The sequence below is a fragment of the Musa acuminata genome, chromosome BXJ2-4 (genome assembly GCF_036884655.1).
Source record: "Musa acuminata AAA Group cultivar baxijiao chromosome BXJ2-4, Cavendish_Baxijiao_AAA, whole genome shotgun sequence".
Lineage (NCBI taxonomy): Eukaryota > Viridiplantae > Streptophyta > Magnoliopsida > Zingiberales > Musaceae > Musa > Musa acuminata.
The window spans coordinates 34,224,883-34,248,182 of record NC_088341.1 but is presented as its reverse complement, the minus strand read 5'-3'; the positions used below and the strand labels follow the sequence as shown (position 1 = coordinate 34,248,182).

General features: G+C 37.6%; 2 protein-coding genes across 3 annotated transcripts; both read right to left on the bottom strand.

The window, feature by feature from the left end:
- Nucleotides 1-5,998: 5,998 nt before the first annotated feature.
- Nucleotides 5,999-8,408, bottom strand: LOC135610461 (cytochrome P450 78A5-like). Its single transcript, XM_065104985.1, has 2 exons — nt 7,329-8,408; nt 5,999-6,908 (listed from the first exon to the last, which is right to left on the bottom strand). The coding sequence occupies exons 1-2, from the start codon at nt 8,253-8,255 to the stop codon at nt 6,309-6,311; spliced, it is 1,527 nt and encodes a 508-aa protein (XP_064961057.1). The 5' UTR covers nt 8,256-8,408; the 3' UTR covers nt 5,999-6,308.
- Nucleotides 8,409-17,875: 9,467 nt separating this feature from the next.
- LOC103975523 (DNA-directed RNA polymerase II subunit RPB7) lies at nt 17,876-22,158 on the bottom strand. Of its 2 annotated transcripts, none has more exons than XM_009390517.3 (6): nt 21,953-22,158; nt 21,649-21,814; nt 21,377-21,475; nt 21,138-21,203; nt 18,705-18,773; nt 17,876-18,163 (listed from the first exon to the last, which is right to left on the bottom strand). In XM_009390517.3, the coding sequence occupies exons 1-6, from the start codon at nt 22,066-22,068 to the stop codon at nt 18,098-18,100; spliced, it is 582 nt and encodes a 193-aa protein (XP_009388792.1). In that variant the 5' UTR covers nt 22,069-22,158; the 3' UTR covers nt 17,876-18,097. The 2 variants fall into 2 exon arrangements, with proteins under 2 accessions (XP_009388792.1, XP_009388799.1); XM_009390524.3 differs by having other exon boundaries at nt 21,425-21,475; nt 21,953-22,156.
- Nucleotides 22,159-23,300: the final 1,142 nt, after the last annotated feature.

Here is a 23,300-nt window from a genome sequence, read left to right as displayed (position 1 = left end):
CTCCAACTTCATAGAAGTCTTAGAACTTTCTCTCACTATTGTCGAATCTTCTCTCGTTAGCATGAAAGTTGTCCCAACATTTTTATGTCAATATACGAGATCATATACTATATTCTTATATCATAATAATTTTTTATGAGATGTTATAGCTTCCGTAGTTTATCTACTAAATCGATTTCTAACAAGAAGAATTGATAATGTTACACCAAAAGAGGCATGGACCTTGAAGAAGCTAAGAGTTGAATACCCAAAAATCTTTGAATCTGTTGCTTATGCCAAAGTACCAAAAAGAAGGACAAAGGTCAAAAATACATTTTATTGGGTTATGATGAGAATTTTAATGGCTACAAATTATATAATCATATCACTAAGAAAGTTATGATATAAAAATATGTTGACTTTTGATGAAAGACAAATCTAAAGTTGGAACAATGAAGAATCACCAACATAAGATATTGTTTCAAAATAAAATAAAATAATACAAGTAAATGGAGAAAACCTTTCTCATGAGTTATCATCGAGACAAGTTGGAATACAAGCTACAACATATGATTCAAGTAGTTAACTACAACAAGAACAAAGATTATCTAAGAGATATATTATGTGACCCAAAGAATTGATACTAATAATCATGAGCTTTTTTTGTTTTATCTTTTTGTATATTATGATCTATTAAATTTTGAATAGGCTTATAAATAAGAAATATAGAGAAATACTATAAATGAAGAGATACATATCATTAACAAAAATAATACATGACAACTTACTACACCCCCCAAAAGGCACAAGGTGATCGGAGTCAAATGGATATTTAAAATAAATGTAAATACAAAAGAAAAGTTGGAGAAACATAAAGCTCAACTAGTAGCAAAAGGATATAACCAACAATTTGGAATTGATTACGAAAAGATATTTGCACTAGTAACTCAAATGGAGACGATAAGACTACTTCTCTCTTTAGCTACTCAAATGAAATGAAAAGTTTTTCAAATGAATGTCAAGCTAGTATTTCTCAACAGATATCTTCAAGAAGAGGTTTATATGTAACAAATGTCAATTTCATAATCCACATAGCAGAAAACAAGGTATACAAATTGAAGAAAGCTCTTTACGAGCTTAAACAAGCATCAAGAGCATGAAATTCTCAAATTGATACTTTGTTTATATGCCCTTATGAATATATTCTATACATGAAAATTAATAGCCATGGAGATATTTTGTTTATATACCTATATATAGATGATCTAATATTTATAAACAATAAGTCTTCTATGATAGAAGAATTCAAGCATTCCATGAAGTAGGAGTTTAAGATACTAGACTTATGCCTCATGACTTACTTCTTTGGCATTGAGGTCAAACAAAACAATAAAGAGACAACTATTTCACAAGCAAGCTATGCAAAAGAGATATCGAAAAAATTCTTCATACAGGATTGCCAACCAGTTGATACACATATTGAATATGGCACAAAGCTAACCAAGAAATTGGAAGATAAACCAATCAATGAATATAGTGACAGTGATTGAACTAGAAGCTATGATAATTAAAAAAGTATAATCGCATCTTATCTTAGAGGAACTATATTCATATGGTCTTCTAAAAAATCTAAAAGTTTGGAGCTTATTAAATATAGTGACAGTGATTGAACTAGAAGTTATGATAATTAAAAAAGTATAATCGCATCTTATCTTAGAGGAACTATATTGTCTTCTAAAAAATAATCTATTGTTACCCTATCAAGTTGTAAAATAGAATATATAATAACATCTTATGTTTGTCATACAGTTTAGTTAAAAAGATTACTCTAAGAACTTCATGTGCCACATGAGAAGTCAATCAAGATTTATGTTGATAATAGATCAATTATTATCCTAACCAAAAATTTAGTCTATCATAATAGATCCAAACATATCAATATAAGATTTTATTTTATAATATAACATATCAATGATAAAGATGTGAAGCTATATCATATAATAACAAAATGAATAAGTAATGAAATTTTAAATATCCGAATGAAACTTGATGTACAAGATGAATAAATTGAAGGGAGGAAGAATATTATAGTATTAAACTTGTTCACATTCACAATAATATGTTCGTTATATGCTAGTAAGTAAAAGTAGAATTTCTTATTTAAATTATCTTATTCTGGTTTCTTCTCTTCTTCCTTCCTAAAGAATACATACAGTAGAGATAGAAGAAGATGCAACATAGATCTCAATCAGATGCAAAGGGTTGAAGCTTTCATCAGCCAGACGTAGCTGGTAAGACCAACTCCGTGTCTTTTTTGCGATCTTCCGACACCTCTTACTGAACCACCACAAAGCTTCTTATACCAGTGCAGGAGATGTGGATATCTTGGGAGGTGCACTCGGAGCTGGTGGATCCTCCATAGGTTGGCCCTATAACAGTGCAATGCAGGATGAATACATCATCATCATAGGTTGGTCAGTTATATATATATATATATAGAGAGAGAGAGAGAGAAAGAGAGAGGAAGAACCCGTCATCATCTGTGCAGAGTTGATGGACAGCACATGCATTACACTGATTCTGATGCACTGTATACTCCACCTTTTCAAGTTCACAGTAGCATCAGTTAAGAAGTGATGTCAGGAGAAGGATGTAGATGGTTTGAAATTTGAAGGTGTTCATGACTTTATGGTCAGTCATGAGTGGTGCCAAAGTTGTTCTTCCTGGGTGGAAAACTTTTGACTGGGCATTTGTCACTACTCAACCTGCTGTGGTCGCTGTACTGTCCACAGTTCAGTGCCCAATCACATGAAGTATGTATTGGGAAAACTGTGAGTAGATTTGATCCAAGACATGAACAACCAAATCCAGGACCAATCACATCAAGTATGTATTGGGAAAACTCTGAGTAGATTTGATCCAAGACATGACCACTAAGAGAAACCCCAAGCAAGCATATGTATGTAAGTTCTGGACTAGTCTCTGAGCAAGCTAATGATGATGCATCACAATCAAAATCAGTATACATATGTAAGATTGAGATTTCAGCATAAGAAAGCATTTTGAGTACAAATACACATACCAAATACCCCTTCCATTAACTTCTTCCTCACACAAGTACTCCTGTCTCCAAAGCCTGACATGCAGTTATTGGGAGTGAACTCTGGGTCACAAGCCACTTGTCCTTTTATGCTTCCCCACTGTATACTCTTTTTTTTCTCAGCCACCGAATCTAGCATGCCTCCACATCAACCGCAGACAAATGAACAGCAATGTCAGCACTGTCAATCCACATTGGGTGCAGGACTTCTCCATTTGGCATGCTGGCATCTCTCTCAGATGAGTCTTGTGACCAAATGTTCAGTAATTGGAATTCCACTGCGAGGCAGCAGAACAAGTTTTTTTTGTTTCTTTCATTTTCTTTTCTCTGAGAGAGCGAGAGAGAGAGAGAGAGAGAGAGAGAGTGAGAGAGAGATAGATGGAGTAGGAGGATGAGGAGTAGCATCAAACAGCTCCTTTCTATGTTAGGGCTTATAATGGGTCCCACTAATTTGGCCCAACAAGTCATATTTGGGCCATATATGGGCCTTCATACCCTGATTGAACTGGCTTAAATGAGCCCCACATTCCATCTCGTCTTGATTCAAAGTACATTAATAGTAATAACAAGTCTTCATGCTCCTAATTAGCTTGGCCGATAAAGACCTTATAATGCTCATATTCCTCGTAATGATCTAAATTTATAACAAAATCTTGATATATCGTTTTCATCACTTACGTTTTACATATAATTTATTTTTTTTTTCTTCTGTTTCTTTAGATCTAAAATGACTTTGGCATCACATTTACATTTCAACCTACCAAAATAATGACTATCTTAACTTGTAACAAAATTATGAAAAAGTGTTACACAATGCATGTCGATCGCATGACCACAAGAAAAATATTCATATGTAACATGAAGATTGAAATAGAATAAAAAATAATCTCATGATTATAAATCATCTTTTAACTTTGACTCCAAAAAAAAAAAAAAAAGGATTTCAGCAGTGCAGATTGAAAAGAGAAAAATCATTGGGATGTCACATCAATAGAAAATACTTGACAAAGCAACTGAACATGGGGACAATCTTCATCAATCTTCTACCTTGTTCTTTTATCATAAACCCTAAATAAATGATTTAAGTGCGAAGCACTGAAGGAAGTACATAAGTTATCTGGTGCAAAATATAGCATGATGATGAGAAGCACCTAACATTTCTTTTAGGAAGAACCAGCAATGGAGTTGATAGCACCCTATGATTGGCAAACTGATAGGGTTGAGCTTATTATTAGAACTGAGATTGCCTGCAATAACTGAAGATTATGCTTTGCAAGTGGATAGAAATGAAAGCCTGATCTCACTGCAACCTTTATGCCTTCCAGTTTCTACATCCCTTCTGGTTTCAAGCTTCAGGATAAGCTGAAATGGATCAGAACAACCATGTATACTCTGTTCAAAAGCAGCACTGATGAGAACCTATTCAATCACCTGTAGTAAGTTTGCCAAACACTGCACACTGGCTATTCTAAGAATCACTGAAGAGAAGATAAGATTGTAGAAATTGTATCCCAATTGTGATGTAAGGACAAATTTGTTCAAGTTCTTTCATCAACATCCACACTCATTGCAAAAGGCCCCTAAAGGATTCAAAGGCTGCTTGATTCTGCTCAAGCAATAAGATCCATGTGAGCAAATAGTCTTAACTGAAGCTCTTCAATGTCCATTACACAGAGAAGCAAAACACAAACTGATTAGCTCAAGAAACACAAACTTCTCAGAAAGGAAAAAACAACAATAGTGGTTAACATTTCCCACAGCCTTTAACTGTAGAAAAGATTCAATTGGAAGTGGCAGGACAGGAATCTGTACCTGGATTTCAAATTGGTGGACTGGTCAAAAGAATACCATACCATCTGCCTGCCATGACCACATTTCTCACAGGCATGAACATCATGAACAAAAAAAAAAAAAGGGAGAGAGATTCCCCAAGACTTCCTGCCCTTTCTTGTCTCCCTGCCCAAATGGCATTGATCCACCAAGTGGTAATGTAGGAGGAACTGAGGAACACTGAGCCAATGCATCGCAGGAGCCAAGGAAGAATTTTGCGACCTATCGATCGATCAGCATTTGCAGACAGTTTGAAGGATATCCCTGGACCAGTTTGATATCCTTGTATTTTGGAACAAAGGGATTGATCTTTCTGTAGTCCTTACTATTTTATGTGGGATTTGGATCTCAAAAAGAGGGAGAGCCTGGAATCATATCATTGGGTTAAGGTTCTTATTCCCCAATGATTTAGTTGTTGTACTCTAAAGCAAAACTGAAAGAAGGCCTACTGCATTGTTAGATCACAAACTTTATTAGGAAACAACACCACATCCAATGCTAGAATTTTGTTATTTAGTATTGAGAGGCATGCTTAACAAAAGCATGGATGGCATTTGGAAAAGACAAGTATGGGAAATAAAGAAGTGAAGGACAGAACATGTGGCTAGGCAAGTCCCACAACAGATAGACCTCCTGGATGGAAAGCAAGAGCTTCATGAAAGCCAAGCATGGAACCCACACAAGCCTTGTTAACACCATTAACAAAGCTTACAAGATCTTGATACACATGGGGTATAAAACCAAAGAGCTTCATGAAGCATATATACTATGCAGAATAGTCTCACCTCACTTTCAAGATCTCAATAAATCTGAAAGCAACATACAGCATTAGCTCTACCAAATGAGATTCCACTAACCATTAAAAACCTAAATATCTGAAATCATTCATCATAGTGAGACACAGTGAGCTCTGCTACCCCCCCTTTTTTCTATTTTTGTAGTTAGCACATAATGGAGACAAGGCATAAATTCATCAAAGTTGTGTCGATACCATTCAGCATCCGAGCAACTTGCAGGATGAACAATCTTTGTTTGCAGGAAGGAAGGAAAGAAAAAAAAAGGAAGAAGAACATGAACATTTTGCACAAGTAGGATGAAGTGATCCTTGCATATGTATATTCCAACATCAGAGCAGACAACAAAACAACACTTCCACACAAGCAACATAGTGATATTAACATTTCACCTATAGTCATTCACATGTACTGAAACTAACTAAGCCTTAAGATTTAGGGAGGCATATAGAGCAAGCCCAACTATCAGGTTACATGGTGATGGAGATACCCAGGACAAAATGATCTCCGACCACTGAGCTTTCTTCCTATCTAAAGGACTAGTTAGAAACTATACCACCAAAGCATCACTTCCCAGCAGCAGTACTCCATGCACCGACATCAGATCAGCACCTGGCAACAGCTTTGCACACCAAAGGCTTCTTCATCTCAAGTGACATCTTCAAGCTTTCTGAGAGATCCACACCACCATCTGCAGGCACCCATTTGAAGCTCTGTAGGAGCTGGGCCAGCCAGAGATGAACAGTGGCTAATCCCATGGCCTTTCCGGGACACACCCTCCTGCCTGCCCCAAATGGAGCCAACCTCAGGTCAGAACCCAGAACGTTCACATCCTCCACCATGAAACGCTCCGGCTTGAACTCATTTGGCTCCGCCCATACGGAGCCGTCGTGGGTTATCGCCCACATGTTCACCATGGCAGTGGTGCCGGCAGGGATGAAGTGGTCTCCCACATGGACATCATGTATCGCCAGGCGAGCCCAGGAGAGGAGTGGACCAGGTGGGTGCAGCCTGAGGGATTCCTTCACGATGGCTTGCAGATAAGGAAAGCTTGCGATGTCGGCATCACAGACAGGGCGTGAGGTTCCTACCACCGAATCGATCTCGGATTGAGCTTTGGATTGGATGTCAGGGTGCAGCACCACTCTGGCCACTATCCATTCCAAGAGGATGGCAACCGTGTCCGTTCCTCTAAAGATCATTTCCTGGATCATATTACCATGCAATGCTTCTTTTCATCAGCCAACACAAACAACAATCTAATGAACAGTCGGGAATACAAGAAGCATAATCTACAAAGGGAGACACCAAGAACCGGTAGAGTCCAAGAAAACATCAAGACACCGGAGGTAGATAAGATTGTGAAAGCATTTCTATGCGGTCGTATCTATTGAATGGAAGGTACCAGATAAGCAGCAAAGAAAAATCTCAGCTGAGTCTCGTCGATCGTAACCACATGAAATCCAAAGTCGGCCGAATAAAACAGATAAGATCTAACGTAGCAACACCAAGTGCGGCAACCAAAACTAGCAAACGCTGACAACCAAGTAAACCGCGCCCGAATGAAACAAAAGTACAAAGCGTGGTGACTTTGTCATGAACTGAACGAAAATAGAAGGTCTTACCCAGAGAACAGCAACCATGTCAGCATCAGAAAGCTTCTCCTCCTTTTGCAGACCAAGCAGAACATCCACAAAGCTTCCCGCACCATCCACCACAGCCCCAATGGTTCTACCCTGCTTGTGCTCCTCTATGATGCTCCCCACAAAGGCGTTTACCCTCTTCACCAGAGCCCTGCACCTCTTCCTCACACCCTGCAAGTCCAGCCACCCCAGCAGAGGAAAGTGATCCGCCCAATTGAACACACCAAGCAGCTCGTACCCTTCCTTGACAAGCCCCTCCAACTCCAACCCCTCACCCTTGCCAAAATCGAATCTTTTGCCAAAGACACTCATCATGACATTGTTCAGAGACCCGAAGTGCAGGAGTTTCTTCACCTCCACGACGCCGTTCTTCGCCATCAGGTCTCGGATGTCAGCCACCATTTGCTCTCCGATCGCCCTCCGGTGCTCGCCGGCCGCGGCAATCCGCCGAGGGCTGAACAAGTAGGTGGCGGAAACCCGCCTCAGGTTCCTCCAGTACTCGCCGAACGGGGCGAACCCCATGGCGCGGTGGAAGAGGAGCATGTAGGCGGACTCCTTGATGGGGCGGTCGGCGAAGGCCGAACTGTTGAGGATCTCCTTCGCCGTGTCGGGATGGCTCGACACGACGAACCGAGTGAGGCCCACGGAGAAGGCCATCAAATCGACGGCTTTGAGCGAATTGGCGAGCCCCGCGAGCACCCGGTGAGCGGCGTCGCCGGAGAGGGCGGACACGAAACCAGGCGGGCCGGGGATGGAGCAAGCATGGGCCTTGGAGAACGCCCAGGCGAGGCCGCCAGGGCAGAACCAGAGAACGGAAAAGGCAATGAGGACGACAGCGAGGATGGGGGAGAGGGCGGTTCGGGGGAGGAATACGATGAGGGATGCGGCGTCCACGTCAGGGGACGACATCGGCGGCGTCAAGCAGCAGCTCAAGGGGTGGATTCAAGGGCGTAGGGAAGGAAAGTCGCGATCTTTAGAGGAACGGGAGGGGTTGCGCGGCGGAATCGAGGTCGAGATCGAGCGGAAGGGTTCTATGGGGGGTTGTTCTGCAATGTTCTGCAAGCGAAGAAGCCAGGGGAAGGGGCGAGGGAAGAAGAGCGGGGACTGGCGGTTATATAGTGGTTCTCGCGGGTTGTGAACCGGGGTTGGGTTCCCATGGTTAACCTTTTAACCCGATCAGTGGTTAAGCGTTACAGCCACTCCTTCCCTTCGCCATGGGTAACATTAAATTACACATCAACCCTTACCCTCGGAGGGTAATTTCGTCATTTCGATAAACTGGCACCGTTAATGCAATCCCCGAGGAGACGGTAACTCAGGAAACGTCCGGTCGAAACAACTGTCCGCATATAATAGTATATGCGACGCACGTACGATTCTTTATCGACCGTTGATTATTTAAAATGAACGGAGAAGATTTGTGTACGCATAGAGAGTGGCGTCGGAGGGAAGCGTACGAGGGAGCGGGGGCGCAGTGGGGCCCGGCAATAAATGGGAGCGGCGGGCAATGATTCGAGGAACCGAGCGGGACAGCACACGTGGCGCGACGGGGGAGGCGTCACGGGATACGCCACGTGCGGCCGGGCCTGGCGGCGTGGCAGGTGGCGGTCGCGGGCGCCGCCTGTCATCGTTCCGCTCCCCGAGGCCGTACCACCTCAGATTGACGGCTCGGAGCCTGCGGGGACCACCGGATCGCACGGTCGGGATTCGATCCCCACCGCCTGCGGCCCCACGCACGTGGCGGGGCCGCCCCATTATTCTTGGCATTTCCTTGGAACGAAGATAAACTCGAAATAAACTTTTAATCATTTTTCAAATAATATTCACATCTGTGTGTGTTTTCAGTGGAAAATTTAGCTATGAAATGCTTGTATCAGCCAACTCATATTAATCAATTAAAGTGGATATCAATAGTCTGTATCATTCTGAACAACAAAGACAATTGGTAGAGCTATTATAGTTTTATTTTTTGAACAATGCAGTTTAGTAAATAATAATTATTATGTTTCACTACTCATCAATGGATGTGATGCATATGATTTCTCATCGTGAAAATTCAAACAAAAAAAAAAATGGTTTCCAAATGAAATGATAGTCACTATCTATCATCACAGTGATGGAGTATATATGTCCTTTGATGTGTATGGGTGATGAATCTGTTGGTAAATGAATCGAACATTAAAAAGGGCACAATCATGAAGCATCGTGAGTGAAAGGGAAGGCCTATGAATAAGAACATCATTAGGCGTGCCAACAAATGTGAGGACATGTATGCCTGTCATGCTCTTAGCACATATGCTCGCAAAGCCGAAGCCTTTAATAGCATGATCCCAAGGAACAGGAAGCTGAACTTGATGCTTCACCCGATCCCCCATCTCAGGCATTCTAGAGACCTACAACAAAAATCTGCTTCAGGTTTTGAGGCCAGCCATGCACCGAGATGCTTGGCAGATACCTGCATCCTGTAGAAACCCTAGAGCTACTGCATCTCTCCTTGGTGCTCTGCAAGCCTACAACCATCTTCCCCTTGTTCTCATGCAGCATGTGAACTCCATGAACGCACAAAGCCCGTCTCCTCTTGTCCCTCCAGCCATCAACTCTCCCCTCCCCCGCAGTGCCCGACCTGGTGCAGTTGTCAGAACCCACCTGGCGCATGTTTGAGCCGTGCAACCTAAGCACTGACGTTATCGGGTCTGGAGTTGCTATCAATCTCTGAAGGCCAAGGACCATTCAACACATGCGCATTGTACATGGAGTGAACCGGGTGCTGGTCTTCCTCGCTGCGGTGATGGTCTTCGAGGCGGTTTCTGTCTCTCCCACCGTCCTTGGCTGCAGCCGTGGCTGCTGGGCGTGTCTGGTTGTCGAACGAATGATTTGATGGAACACCATGACCATTCAACTCAGTCGCAGGTGCTGAGGGACGGAGGAAAGCGAGAAGGACGATGCTGAAGCGGAGTGTGTTGTCATGCTCGGAGGCTGGTCAAGGCTGGAGGACATCACTCCTGTGTGGAGAATATGAGTTTGGGTGCCATCTTTTGCAGGTTTTCTCAGGGAAATTTATGTCCATGCACGTTGTAGTGCTGGCTAGCTGGATGTGAAATGAATGCTCGGTGGAAGCTAGTCCTGCGTTTACTGTTCCTTGATCACTGATATGTTTTCTTGTTCTCATTTAACTCGACACCATCATCACAAACAGAAATAAATCTGTTTTGATTTATTCATGTGTTTTATTGAATTTATGAGACGCTACCAGACTGACTGAACACAGTAGTAACCTTACTCCTCCCACATGAAGATGGTGGATACGCAGGCTATTAAAAGATGGATGGAGCAAAAGAAAGAGTAGACAACACGCACAACAACCTCTCCAATTCAATTACTCCTGTCCTCTCAGCATGCATGTGGAATAATGGACTCTCCGTCTCCTTTTAGGGTTCCCCCCGCGCTGCTGCTGCTGCTGCTGCTGCTGCCGCTGCAGCTGCTGCACTACCATTAAAGCACTCTCACCACCCACGTACCGGTGCATGCATGCCGCTCTGCATGGAAAATGTTGTTTTACGTGGTTTAAGACGCCCCCTGAAAGCTGCTGCTGCCGTCTTTTAGCCCTAATGCGTGTGGGTCCCGCCCATCAGATGTGTCAAATGTGACACCACCCCTCGGTCCAAGTACCGTGTGATATGTTTAAGGATGAACAAATCCTTGACAACGATTAGCAAACACAAGATTTAATGACTTTTAGTATGATATTACCATGCAAGTAAAGTTTCTCCATTGGCAATATCTTACGTTTCCACATAATTTCAATATTTTTAGTATGATATTACCATGTAGTCTCGCTGATAGATGCCATATGCAATATTTTCAAATCTCACTGTTTTAAAAAAAACATTCGAAAATAACATTAGTTACCGACTAAATATTGATTATCTCTTATGATTAATCATTTTTAATATTTCAATCCATATACTTTCAAAAATTATATTAAGATCTAAAATATTAAGATGCTACAAAGATTAAAAAATAATTTTATAAAATTAAAAAAAATTTATTGAAGTAATAAGATTAAATATTTTATTTTCGTAAATATAAAGATCTTAAAGGAACTTTTAAAAGTATAAATATTAAAATATTAAAAATAACTAATTAGAAGAGTAATCTATAATTAATCACATCGATTACTAAACATTACATATTATCCCATATAATTAATTATCTTTAGTATTTTATTGAGATCTCTATACTTACGAAAAGAATATTATCATTCCATGTAATTAATTATCTTTAGTATTTCATTGAGATCTTTATATTTACGAAAGAAAAACATCGATGTCCCAATATAGGATTAAAAGAATAATTTTACATGATTAAAAATAAAAAAAGAAAAAAAATTATTGGAGCAACGAAATTAAATATTTCACGTTTGTAAATATAAAAATCTCAATTTAACTTGAAAGTATAAGGATCAAAATACTAAAAATAACTAATTACAAGGGATAATATATAATTAACCCATAATTAACCTATTAAAAAAAATAGCAAGGGAAGAACCACCACCAGGAAGCAACATGCACCTTTTATTTCAAAGCATGTGAATCGCAGAAGAATACACAATTAGTCCTGTACAAAGGACTATTTTGAATTTAAGAAGCATAAAACATTTGCATTACAATTCATATAAAACAAACATAATGAGTGCATATCAACCTTGCCAGAACTGCATGTTATCCAGCGGTAACAGACTAAAAAATATATACCAGATCATAAAACAATGAAAATTGGTATCATTCCCACCTTAGAAGCAAATCAATCAGAATTTATATCATATTTAGGTAATTCGAGACTGATATGAGAATCAACATAATTTAATGGTTAGATATTCAACTTAACATCAGAGTTTCCCAATTGCTGGTGTTAGACAAAAGTTTTGGGTTGAGAAATTGCTGGTGTTACATCAAACTTCACACACTAAAAGCTACAAAACATGAACTTCTAGTTAATATCGAGGCAATAACAAGAGCAATCAACGAGCAGAGATAGAGGAAAGAGTTCAATTATGCGAAGGCAATCAATGTTGAATAGGAGAAACACTGTTCTTTTGGTTGCATGTTAACCAAAGCGATTCTGCATACCTTAGGCAACTCTGTTTATCTAAAAAACTACCAGATTAAGACTTTATCCAACAATTTCAATTGTGGATGTGAAGTTATATTTGTAGAATGCATTACCCCTTTAACGCATCTATTTGTATTGAAAATTAAAACTAGTTGAGCCAGTGATATCATACAGTGATAAAATTGCCACAGCTCTGTCCATCTGCCAGATAGCAGTTTTTTGCTTGACTGCTTTGGATACCAGCGGGAATCTCTTTGTCGACTGGGGGTGGAGGAGCGGGCTTTTGAACTGGTGCAACATCATCAGAAGCAGTTTAAAAGCTTCACTGCCACCAAACAAGTAGCCCAAAGAACTCTGACCCCCTCCACTGCTCACTCCACGTCCCATTTGTACTTCTACAGTTTACCAGATGTGACACTATGCAAAGTACAGCTTCAAGTTCATATATAATGCGGCATGATTATGACAGAAACATCCCCCATATAAAATAAATTTTGGTGGCAGAACTGTCCTAGTTTTAGAGCAGTTGATAAATTTTAGACAGAGTAACTAGAGATGTGCATAGAGTGACCACATTTGACTATACTAAATGATAAATCATAATAATGCTTCAAAATTATGACTTGTTGGTTTGGAGAGTCCTCGAATACTAGAGACATCTATATGGATATTTGATGAAGGACCACAATAATAAACAAATATGAAGTTATCTATTGGATTATAATCCAAAATGTTGGAAAAAATATGTTATAACGAAATAATTTTTTTTTCCTGCCTTCCTCGTTAAAATACCAACTTGATATCAAAAACATATATTAACCAAAACAACATAAACAGCAGAACAATGATTCAATTGAGACTAAATTTTAATGCGAAAAACTGAAAAAAACTATATGACCATAATCCACTTCAAACTTTCACTATTACTAATAATGATAACAGGTTTATAATAAATCTTCTCTAAAATAAAAGGATTAGAATAACATCAAGATCATATAACTTGATTCAAGAATAGTATATCATCATAGATAATCTCATCAAAAGAAAAATTTAGATCTCACTAAGTAGATATAGTAGAAAAGTATCTCAAAGATGATAAACTATAGATTAGCACCGTTAAGATTCTAAAGTTTACTGCAAGAATTCTTCACATATAATTTCGATCAAAACTGATAAAGTTTAACCACTAATCGTCAACTAGAAAAACTCAAAATCCTAATTATCTCTCTCCTTTTTCTCTCTCTATTATTTTCTCTTCGTATGCGCCGCCACGTTGGCTGCAGGCAAAAAAAAAAGACCTTTTGCTTCCTTCCAACTACTGCACGCAAGTCTCTTTTTTATCTCTTTTTAATTATTGATTTGGGCTGAAAGATCCAATCATCCAGTCCAAGCATATATGGGCTGGACCCAACACAAAATTATGATTTCTTGGTTCGGAGAGTCCTTGAATAACATAGGCATCTACATGTCAGCTGAATAAATAAGAACTTCGAAAATGCATACAACACTCACCTTCAAGTTGGTCTTACCCTAGAACAGGTTCTGTACACTTATGCATGTCAATGGATATTTCATCCTCGATCAAAGACCACAACCATATACAAATAGCAGAAGTTATCTATTGGATTGCCAAAACTTAAGGAATCTCATAACAAGCCACAATCAGTTCATAAAAAACGATGAGATAATTGACAAATAATGTTTTTTAGAGATTTTTAAAGATATGAAATTAATTATATTACAGTGCATTTTTGCCGTATTATCTTAAACTTGGTTCTATAATACATCATAAACTTTACCACATATGACAGACTTTGCTTTTTGTTTGTGTTCTGTTGTTGGTGGCTCTCTTATGGCGAGCACACCAGTCTTTTTTTTTCTTTTTTGCAGTAAATGGTTGACAAAATTGCACACAACAGACAATGTGAATAGATACAAGGATTTTTTTCACTTGCATATTACTGTAAATAAAAACTCTTGGGGAAAAATAGTAAATTATTAGTGGCAACAATACTGAAGTGTTAATCATGTTGAAGTACTTTGATTTTCAGAGTACCTACAACCTCTAAATGGATTTACATAAAAAATCCGGAACCAGCAGAGCTTAACCAACAATGTCATCATCAGGAAAGAATAGCATAAAATTCATTAGAAAACTCAAGTGACCTATGCAGTGACAATTGAATTAATGGCTTCATATTCAAGCCATTGGTAAAAGCATTTCTAAGAGCAAACTATACAAGAATTTGACTCTAAAGCTTGTGGAGAAGATAAAAAAATATTATCAGTATGTTAATTGAAAATATAATTAATAAGCTTGTCTAATCTTCAGAAAATATGGAAAATTCATATATAGTGATTTAGCATCTCAGCCTTAGGAATTCAAAAGTCCCTCTTATTTTACCAGGATCCAGATTATATCTTTATTAATACCAAGTTGTGAGATAGAAACAAGCACCTCCCTTCACTAGATACTGAAAACACTAGACAGGTAAGACACCCAACAGACGCCTAGTTTAAAATCCTAATCAAGAAAATACATATCAATGCTGGCGATGATAGACAACATTAAATAATGGTAACAGCCACTTCTTGTAAGTTCCATTTATTGCCCATAAGTCATATTCAGGACAACGTAATCACAATGGTTATGGCCAAAATTTTATAAGCATCATAAATGAGCCTCGTAGAAACAAAATCGTAAGCAGCCCAGCAAAACCATTAAAAATTTTGTCTTGACATAACCATTTGCAAAGCATGAAACATGCTATTTTACAATATTACAACCAATCCATATTTTCCTTTGGCAGAAGAGGGGACCTTATTGTTTATCAGAAATCATCCTTCATCACACCTTATGGGTAAAGTCTCCATTGACTGCAGAATATCTTCCTAAGTTCCCATAAATTTCAGTTTTTCAATCTAAAGCCTATTCAACCCGAAGAATCTTTCAGGACAACCTAAGTCAAATAGCAGAAACACCTTGATCAAAGACAAAGGTGAATCTCCCTCTCCAGTACTAGCTTCTTGAAAAAAGTATTCCATCTCATAAATCGTACCTAAACATGCACTTCTATTAAAGGGCTGAAACTTATTAGCTGCAATCCATCACAATTTCCAATTTGAAAGATAATCATTGATCGCAACTAAACAAGTTACCGATCCTAAGTATGCCAACAGTACATATGGATCTGCTTGAGCTATTAAACCTACTTTAGATCCCAGAAGACTTAACATTTTTACCAAGAAACTGACCAAATATTTTTTACTCTTGCAGGATAATCATAAAATATATTGAAATAAAAGTAACAAGAGTAAACGAAAATAACATGAAAACGTAAATCAAATTGGCCCTATAGAAGCCTGACCTAATGATTAGTGAATGACAGATCAATCATACTGTACATCAGCTAGTTGCTCATTCAAAAGATCACATCTGGATATAATATAATGCCTTTCCTAATGTGCATCCACACACACACACACACACAAAGGAAAGATAAAAGCCCAATTTCCCTAATACTAAATTAGTATCCGATGGCCGGATACAACTGTCAGTTGTATCAAGGAAAAAATGCTGCACAAGGATGCCGAAATGGCTGGCACATAAAATTGACAATACCATAGACCATATTTTTCACCAAATTCCTCTTTAGTAACCTTCTTGTGACCTTTAAATCCTTGTCAGTCATCTCCAAGCATTTGCAATCAAGTGCCATTTTCTTTGCGAAACAGCTTGAGATCAAAACCAGATCATCATTCCCATTTAGAATAACATAAAAGCATTAACACGTTCAAGATTTTGTACGATAACATCCATCACTATCCCCATCACCAGATAGAATAACATTATATGTAATCTGGGGAATCATTCAGTAGAAATTTGTGCCGCCTTGGGCATATCAAAATTTCCAACCTCTAGATCTACAAAGTGATAGGGCAGATTAGACAATCAACTAATAAATAAAACTAACGCTAGCATTGTAGTTTCAGCGTGAAGAGGCACAAATAGAACTTGGAATTCAACTGCATTCGGTTAGTGCATCCAGCTTGACTCAGACGCTAAAAAGACACTGATGAAGCAAAAAAGAAGAAAATTCAAATCCGCCCGCAATTTAACCTCAAATTGCCTCAACAGAGAAAGAACTCTAGATTTACTGCAGAAACCACACAGAGAGAGCCCAATTGCTTCAAAGGAGAATCCAATGAGAGGCGTTTGGTATCAAAAACAGCAGGTATCTACCCTTGAGTGTCAAAATGTCGATCGATTGAGAAGCTATACAAAGCATTATGCGGCGGCAGAACGCAGTGGGAGTGAGGCAGATGTGAACGACTGTAGAGCAAATCTAGGACGAGAATTGCGTACCTTTCGGACTTCTGGGGGATCGGAAGGTAGACGCGATCGCAGACCGGAGAGAGCAATTGGGGATTCGGGAAGGCGAGGGAGAGGGAAACAGATTTAAAGCCGAGGAAAGGACAAGGCTGCGGGACCCGCAAGCCACCTGAATTTACTACGCGCGAGACTTACGCGCCTGTCACGACTCTTTGAACGGAAAAGAATTTTCGTTGCAGACTTTTCCCTACTCGTTCTCTCACGTCAAGATGTGGCACGGGACTGAGATGTGGGACCCGCGCGCGGGGCCGTCACTTCAACCAGTAGGAAGACCGGGAGGCCAACGCACAACTCTGTCAGCGTTAACAGTCGCGCAATGGTTGGTGTGAACCAAGGGCGGGCCCCACATGGAATTATAGCACGAAGTCATAATATCTTTAATTATTTGAGTCAATTATATAATTATTTTTAACGTTGATATCTAAAGTCATAAAATATCGATTATTTGGGATTAGATTTATGATTCTTTGTTTGTGATTGAATCACAGGATAACTTATTGTTGTCCACAATAAATAGGACAACAATGAATCCTATTTATTGTTGTATACAATAAATAGACAACAATAAGGCTCAATGAATTTTATTTTGCTTGGGAAAATATAAATCAATTAACATTTTCCAAGTTCATTAAACAAATTAAACTGGAGTTTTTTATAACTTAAAAAGCTCTTAAAATTAAAAACATATTAGTCGATACATCATAGCAGATTCTTCCCTTTATTATTCTTTGCTTGATTTGTAAGAAAGTTTTGATTTGAGTATATCATCTATTCCAATCGATGCTAAAATTCCACATAACCTTAATTATAATTATCTTTATGATTGTTTTTAACCATCATAGAGATTTTCTTTGAAAGAAAAAGGACTTTAAACCTCAACTGAAGAAATCAGAACAGGATGGAACAAAATATGACTGTCATAATTTTGATTGCATAAAAATACATCCGACAGTTCAGGTTCCAACTCGACATGTCCTGGATTCATTTTGCTAATTCAGCAAAAAAATAATTAGATACTCGTGAATTCAAGTTGCAAAATGTCAGCACTGTGGAAAATTAGGAAGGTTGAAGCTCCATATACACAAAAATTAATGTAAGATATCCTAGCCAACTAAAAGTAGCAAAACTCCACAATTATGCGACATATTCGGCCAAGTTTTCACATAAGTTATAATCTAACAACAGAAAAATTCATGCGGCACCACATCATAGCAGTTGCAAAGTGGGGGAACCTAATGATGGCTGATTAAGCAGAAGCACCAGGATCATTGATGACACCCAAGAAATCATCTTTTATGGTGCCAATGCAAAACTGCAAGGTAAGAAGATTATATTAGAGAATAGCAAATCAGACTAATAATTATTGGTTAATAAAGAAGGAAAGGTAGTGAGGAGACATGTACATATATATATACACCAGCATACACTGTATAATAGAAATTTCAAAGATACATGCATATGCCAAACCGTTATACTCCAGTGCATAGAAAGTTTATGCACAAGGCCACAGCAAGTTGAAGCAAGTTACAAGCAAAATAAAATTGGTTGCAATGTTTATGAAAGGAATAGTCAAATATGCCAAAGTTTGTTGAAAGTTCTTATCAAGAGTGAATAGAGATAATGTTACAACCATTAGAAAAAAAAAATATTTTATCATAATGCCCTTGACGAAAGTTCTTATGCTGCCATCACCAGAAAAGGAGATCATCCTAGTTATTCTTTAACTTTCATTAACTTGATTTCTCACCCACATAAGTTAACAATGTTGTGTTAATTTTGAACATAACAACCTTCGGGTACATTTGCTATTAACAAAATCAATGTATACAAGTAGAAAATAAAAGAAGACGTACAATTTCTGTGGCATCAACACGAGTCCCAATAATCTTTAATCGAACCTCGCTGTCTTTCTGAATTTTGACCTGAAATGCATCAAAATGACAAATCAAAATAGAAGTTTAGAGAATCACAGTGCTATCATTTTAGTACCTTCTTACCCTCAAGAGCAGAACAAGAAAGCAATTTAACTGAGACGCATTTCAGCTAGAATGACTTGATCATCATGTCAAAATTATGAACAGAGCGACAACAAAGGATTTCTTGCACTAACGCAAAATGTTGTCTCAACAACTTAGAACCAAAGCACCGAGTAACATTTACATGTAAAATTCAGGAGACCCAATTTGCTTCAATCATCAGTTACAGTGCAGACCCTTGCAATGTTTCTGTTTCTCAGGTTAAAGAAATTAAAATTTACTTGTGTTTTTATATTGACTTTTATACTAGACAAGTTTGGTGGTCACTTGATTGTCATTTCTTAGAATGAAGAACAGGGGGTTATCTATGGGAAAGAGGACTAGGAACATCAACGTTACAATTTTGGTTGTCGCAAACCTAGTATTTATTCTGTTTTTCTTTTTATTTGTAATTTTTAAGAATATAAATGTTTACACAAAACCAAAAATTCCATTCCCCATCTATCAGTTCTTTTTGTCCCTACAAAGACAGAAAATTAAAAGAATCCAAAATAGGCCCTAATTCATTACATAAATAATACTCACAAACATGGAATAATTGATTACGGCAACAACAACAACAAAGCCGTAAGTCCTAACTATTTGGGTTCGACGACATAATCTTTTGCCACCATTAAGATCTGTAAAAAATTATATATTTAGTTAAGTTTAAAATACTTAAGTCTTTATTTATATAATCTATTAAAGTCTTTTTAGGTCATCTTCTATTTTTTCCTGTACCATTAACATTAATCATTTTACCTCTTTTGATTACCGCATCTAGAGGTCTCCTAAGCACATGCCCATACTATCGTAAGCGATTTTCTCTCATCTTGTCCTGTATCGAAATGATACCTTATTGTTCACGAATAAAAGTATTTCTTTTTCTATATTTCCTAGTAACTTCATACATTCATCTCAAATTTTTCATCTCGACAACATAAACTTTTTGTATATGTTGTTTCTTAACCATCCAACACTCATATCTATAAAGCATTGTTGGTCTCACAATTGTCTTATAAAATCTTTCTTTTGATTTCAAAGATACCCGATAGTCACACAATACTCATAATACTCATCGCTATTTTAACCATCTTGTTTTCACTCTATAAGTAATATTTTCATTGATCTCTTCATCTTGTTGAATAATTAATCCAAAATACCCAAACCTTTCATTTATAAGAACCTCTTGTCTATCTAATTTAACTATATTCTCCTGTCTATTCTTAGAATTACTAAAATTACATCTCATATATTCAATCTTATTCATACTTAATCTAAAACCTTTAGTTTCTAAGGATTGCCTTCATAGCTCAAGTTTACAATTAATTCCACTTAGACTCTCATCAACTAAGACAATATAATAAGCAAATAACAAACACCAAAGAGGTCTCTCATGTAAATAACTAATAAGTTCATCCATTATCATATGGAACAATTGATTCCTACAATTTATAAAGCAATGAACAAAAGAGGCCTCCAAACAAGAACTTGCATATATACTTACCCAATTTATTTTATTTGTTTCATTATAAAAAGGAGATGACCCTAAATGGTTAAGACCCTATGCTCAGTGACAAAATGAAGACATTTTGCTTTACGTATATAAAGCAACTACTTGATTGGAACTACTTGCTTATAACATCATTTGTTGCAACAAAACTTGCTATTTTAAATTAACTCTTAGAGTGTAAGCATAAGCTTGGCCTATTACAAGACCCATATCAGTAAGCTGAATCGGTACAACATGCTTGGTAGGATCGATGCTTCTCAGTTGGAAACCCATGCTTATGGGTCCAACATAACTTTGGAAGATTGCAACCTATTTGCAGAAATCTAAATTGAAATCAACAACGTAAATCATTATATTTGTGCACTAACTAAGAGTATTAAACACACTTTGAAAAACTAAAAACAGACCAGTGTGCTTAAAGGCAAACTTCCAATTTGTCTTCACCAGCCAAACTGTTCTCTTAGTCAATCTCTAAAAGCCAAACCAGGATGCCATTTTCGAGTAATCGGCTTATCTACGAATTAAGTAGCTTCAAGCCTCTACATTTTGATTGGAAACAAATTGCATATGCAGCTCAAAAACAATTGAGTTTATAATTGGCAGCATGATAATGGTAGACTAAGCAAAACAGTCATCAGACTAATCAAACATTACAAATCACAATGATATTTGAGAATGATATACTACTATATTATGCTAAAATATAACTCCAAAAATTTACACAGACAATATAGAGCGAAGAGTTGAAGGCAACATACAGATCCATCAGATGTTGTGTAATTTGGCATATCTCCAGACTGGAACTCCATATCATCTGGGATCAACTGGAAAAGATAAAGAAACAATAATCAGATATGTATAAAAATAAAAAAAATCATGCACTGAGATGGCAATAAATTTGTAATACAAGTGAAAACAATAGGCTACAAGGAACATGGAACTCTATGAAGAAGAACGAGGGCAGTAACAACCCATAACATTGTTGAAGAACATTAACTGAACAACTACATGATTTATACTGATAGGCGTTCTTAATTCCACACACATGATTCGATACGAAGATCTGGACAGGCCCTGCTTCGGCAAAGAAACCCATCTGCATGCAATTCCACCAAAGAAACAGAACATCGTCAGGCATAAAAACAAACACAAAGTGGGCATCATATTCTTTCTACAATAAACGAACAACATAGGCAACACCACTTGATGGGATTGAAGGAGGAAATAAAAAAGGTCCATTTTTTTATGAAAAGGAGGGAAGAATCATACCTTGTTGACCATGGTGACGACGGCCTCAAGGATCTCGCCCTTGAACGGGCGGAAGACCACGGCCTGATACTTGACGGGGAAGGTGACGAAGCCAGTGCCCTCGCGGATGAGCCCCTTCCCGATGTCCTCCACCCCCGTGATGGCCACCACGAACCCGTGCCGCCCACTGCCCCCACAACAACAACGTCAGCTATAACAAACGCTACCGCAGGGTTTAGATGGATAGATAGATCCAAAGGTTTAATTCTCGGGAAGAGCTCACAAAGGAAGGATATTTCGATCAGTCTCAGCAAGATTTGCATACCTGCAGGTGCCCTCGACGTCCTTCATAAGCTTGGCGACGAGCTTGTCGCGGAGGTGGGGACCGAAGTGACGTGGGTGGAGCTGCATGTTGCGCTCCAAAGTTATGTGGAAGAACATCTCTCTCTCTCACGCTCTCCAAATTAGGGCTTGCAACGGAGGGGGAAGACGATGAAAGGATGGCTTTTTACATATAGATACCTTTAGCGTGCCATATTTGTGCTGTCACCTCTTTAACTGATATTTCGTATCTTACATTACATTATTTACAAATAAGCCTCTATACCTTCTGAATTGTATTGTAACCCCTCCAACAGGGATATATTCGTTTAATTTCCTTTATATATCATATTTGAACTCTGATCCCTCAACCATATTTATTGTATTTGCACAGATATTTCCAACAGGGATATATCACCACATCATAGTGACTTTTTTTTTTAAGACTTAATTATATAATGTATACAAATTGTAGGTAGGAATTAAATTGATTGGATTAAAATATTATAGATATAAAAAGTTTATATTACTGAGATAAAAATATTGATATATGAAAGAAATATATATAATAACTTTGTTTATAAATAATTAAGTTTTAATTAAAAACAAAATAAATAATAATCATTTTATAATGATGTGAGTATATACTGAAGAGGTTTATAGGTAAGACAGATCAAACTAACTAATATTAGTTGTGCCAAAAAGGATGGAAGAAAATCTAAGAAGAATTTGTTATAAATTATAAACAAAGAATCAAAATTTTAATTTAATTTAAAAAAATATTATTTTATGTATAATTTATTGATAGTAAAAGAAACATTAGAGACAAAGTAAGTGATATGTTTCACTTTCTAATAGAAGATGTAATGATAAGTTTAATTTTTATAAAAAATAACCTTACAAATTTAGTCAAATGAAGTTATTAATTCAACATGAAAATAATTTGAAAGAGGAGAGATTTACGAGTACTCATAATTTGGATAAGGAAATTTGTTTTTTACTGAATGTAAAAAAAAAATGTATTTTATGTCTCTTATGTCACTTCGATTTGATGACTGTTTCATATATTTTGCTTCCTGTAAAAATTATATTTAATATATATATATATATATATATATATATATATATATATTATGCCTAACAAGCTTTTCCTACATCTCCAAATTGTAAATGTTGGCTGATTCAATGAGTAGAGTCTCGATTAATCAAAAATAATATTCTCCTATGGCTCTGCAAATTTTCTGGTCCTTTCCATCTTCATCATCAAATGAATCAATTTTTCAGTGATCATAGACTGCACCAAGTCTATGTATTTACATGTATCATTTCATCAAGCATCAAAAGAAACTTTG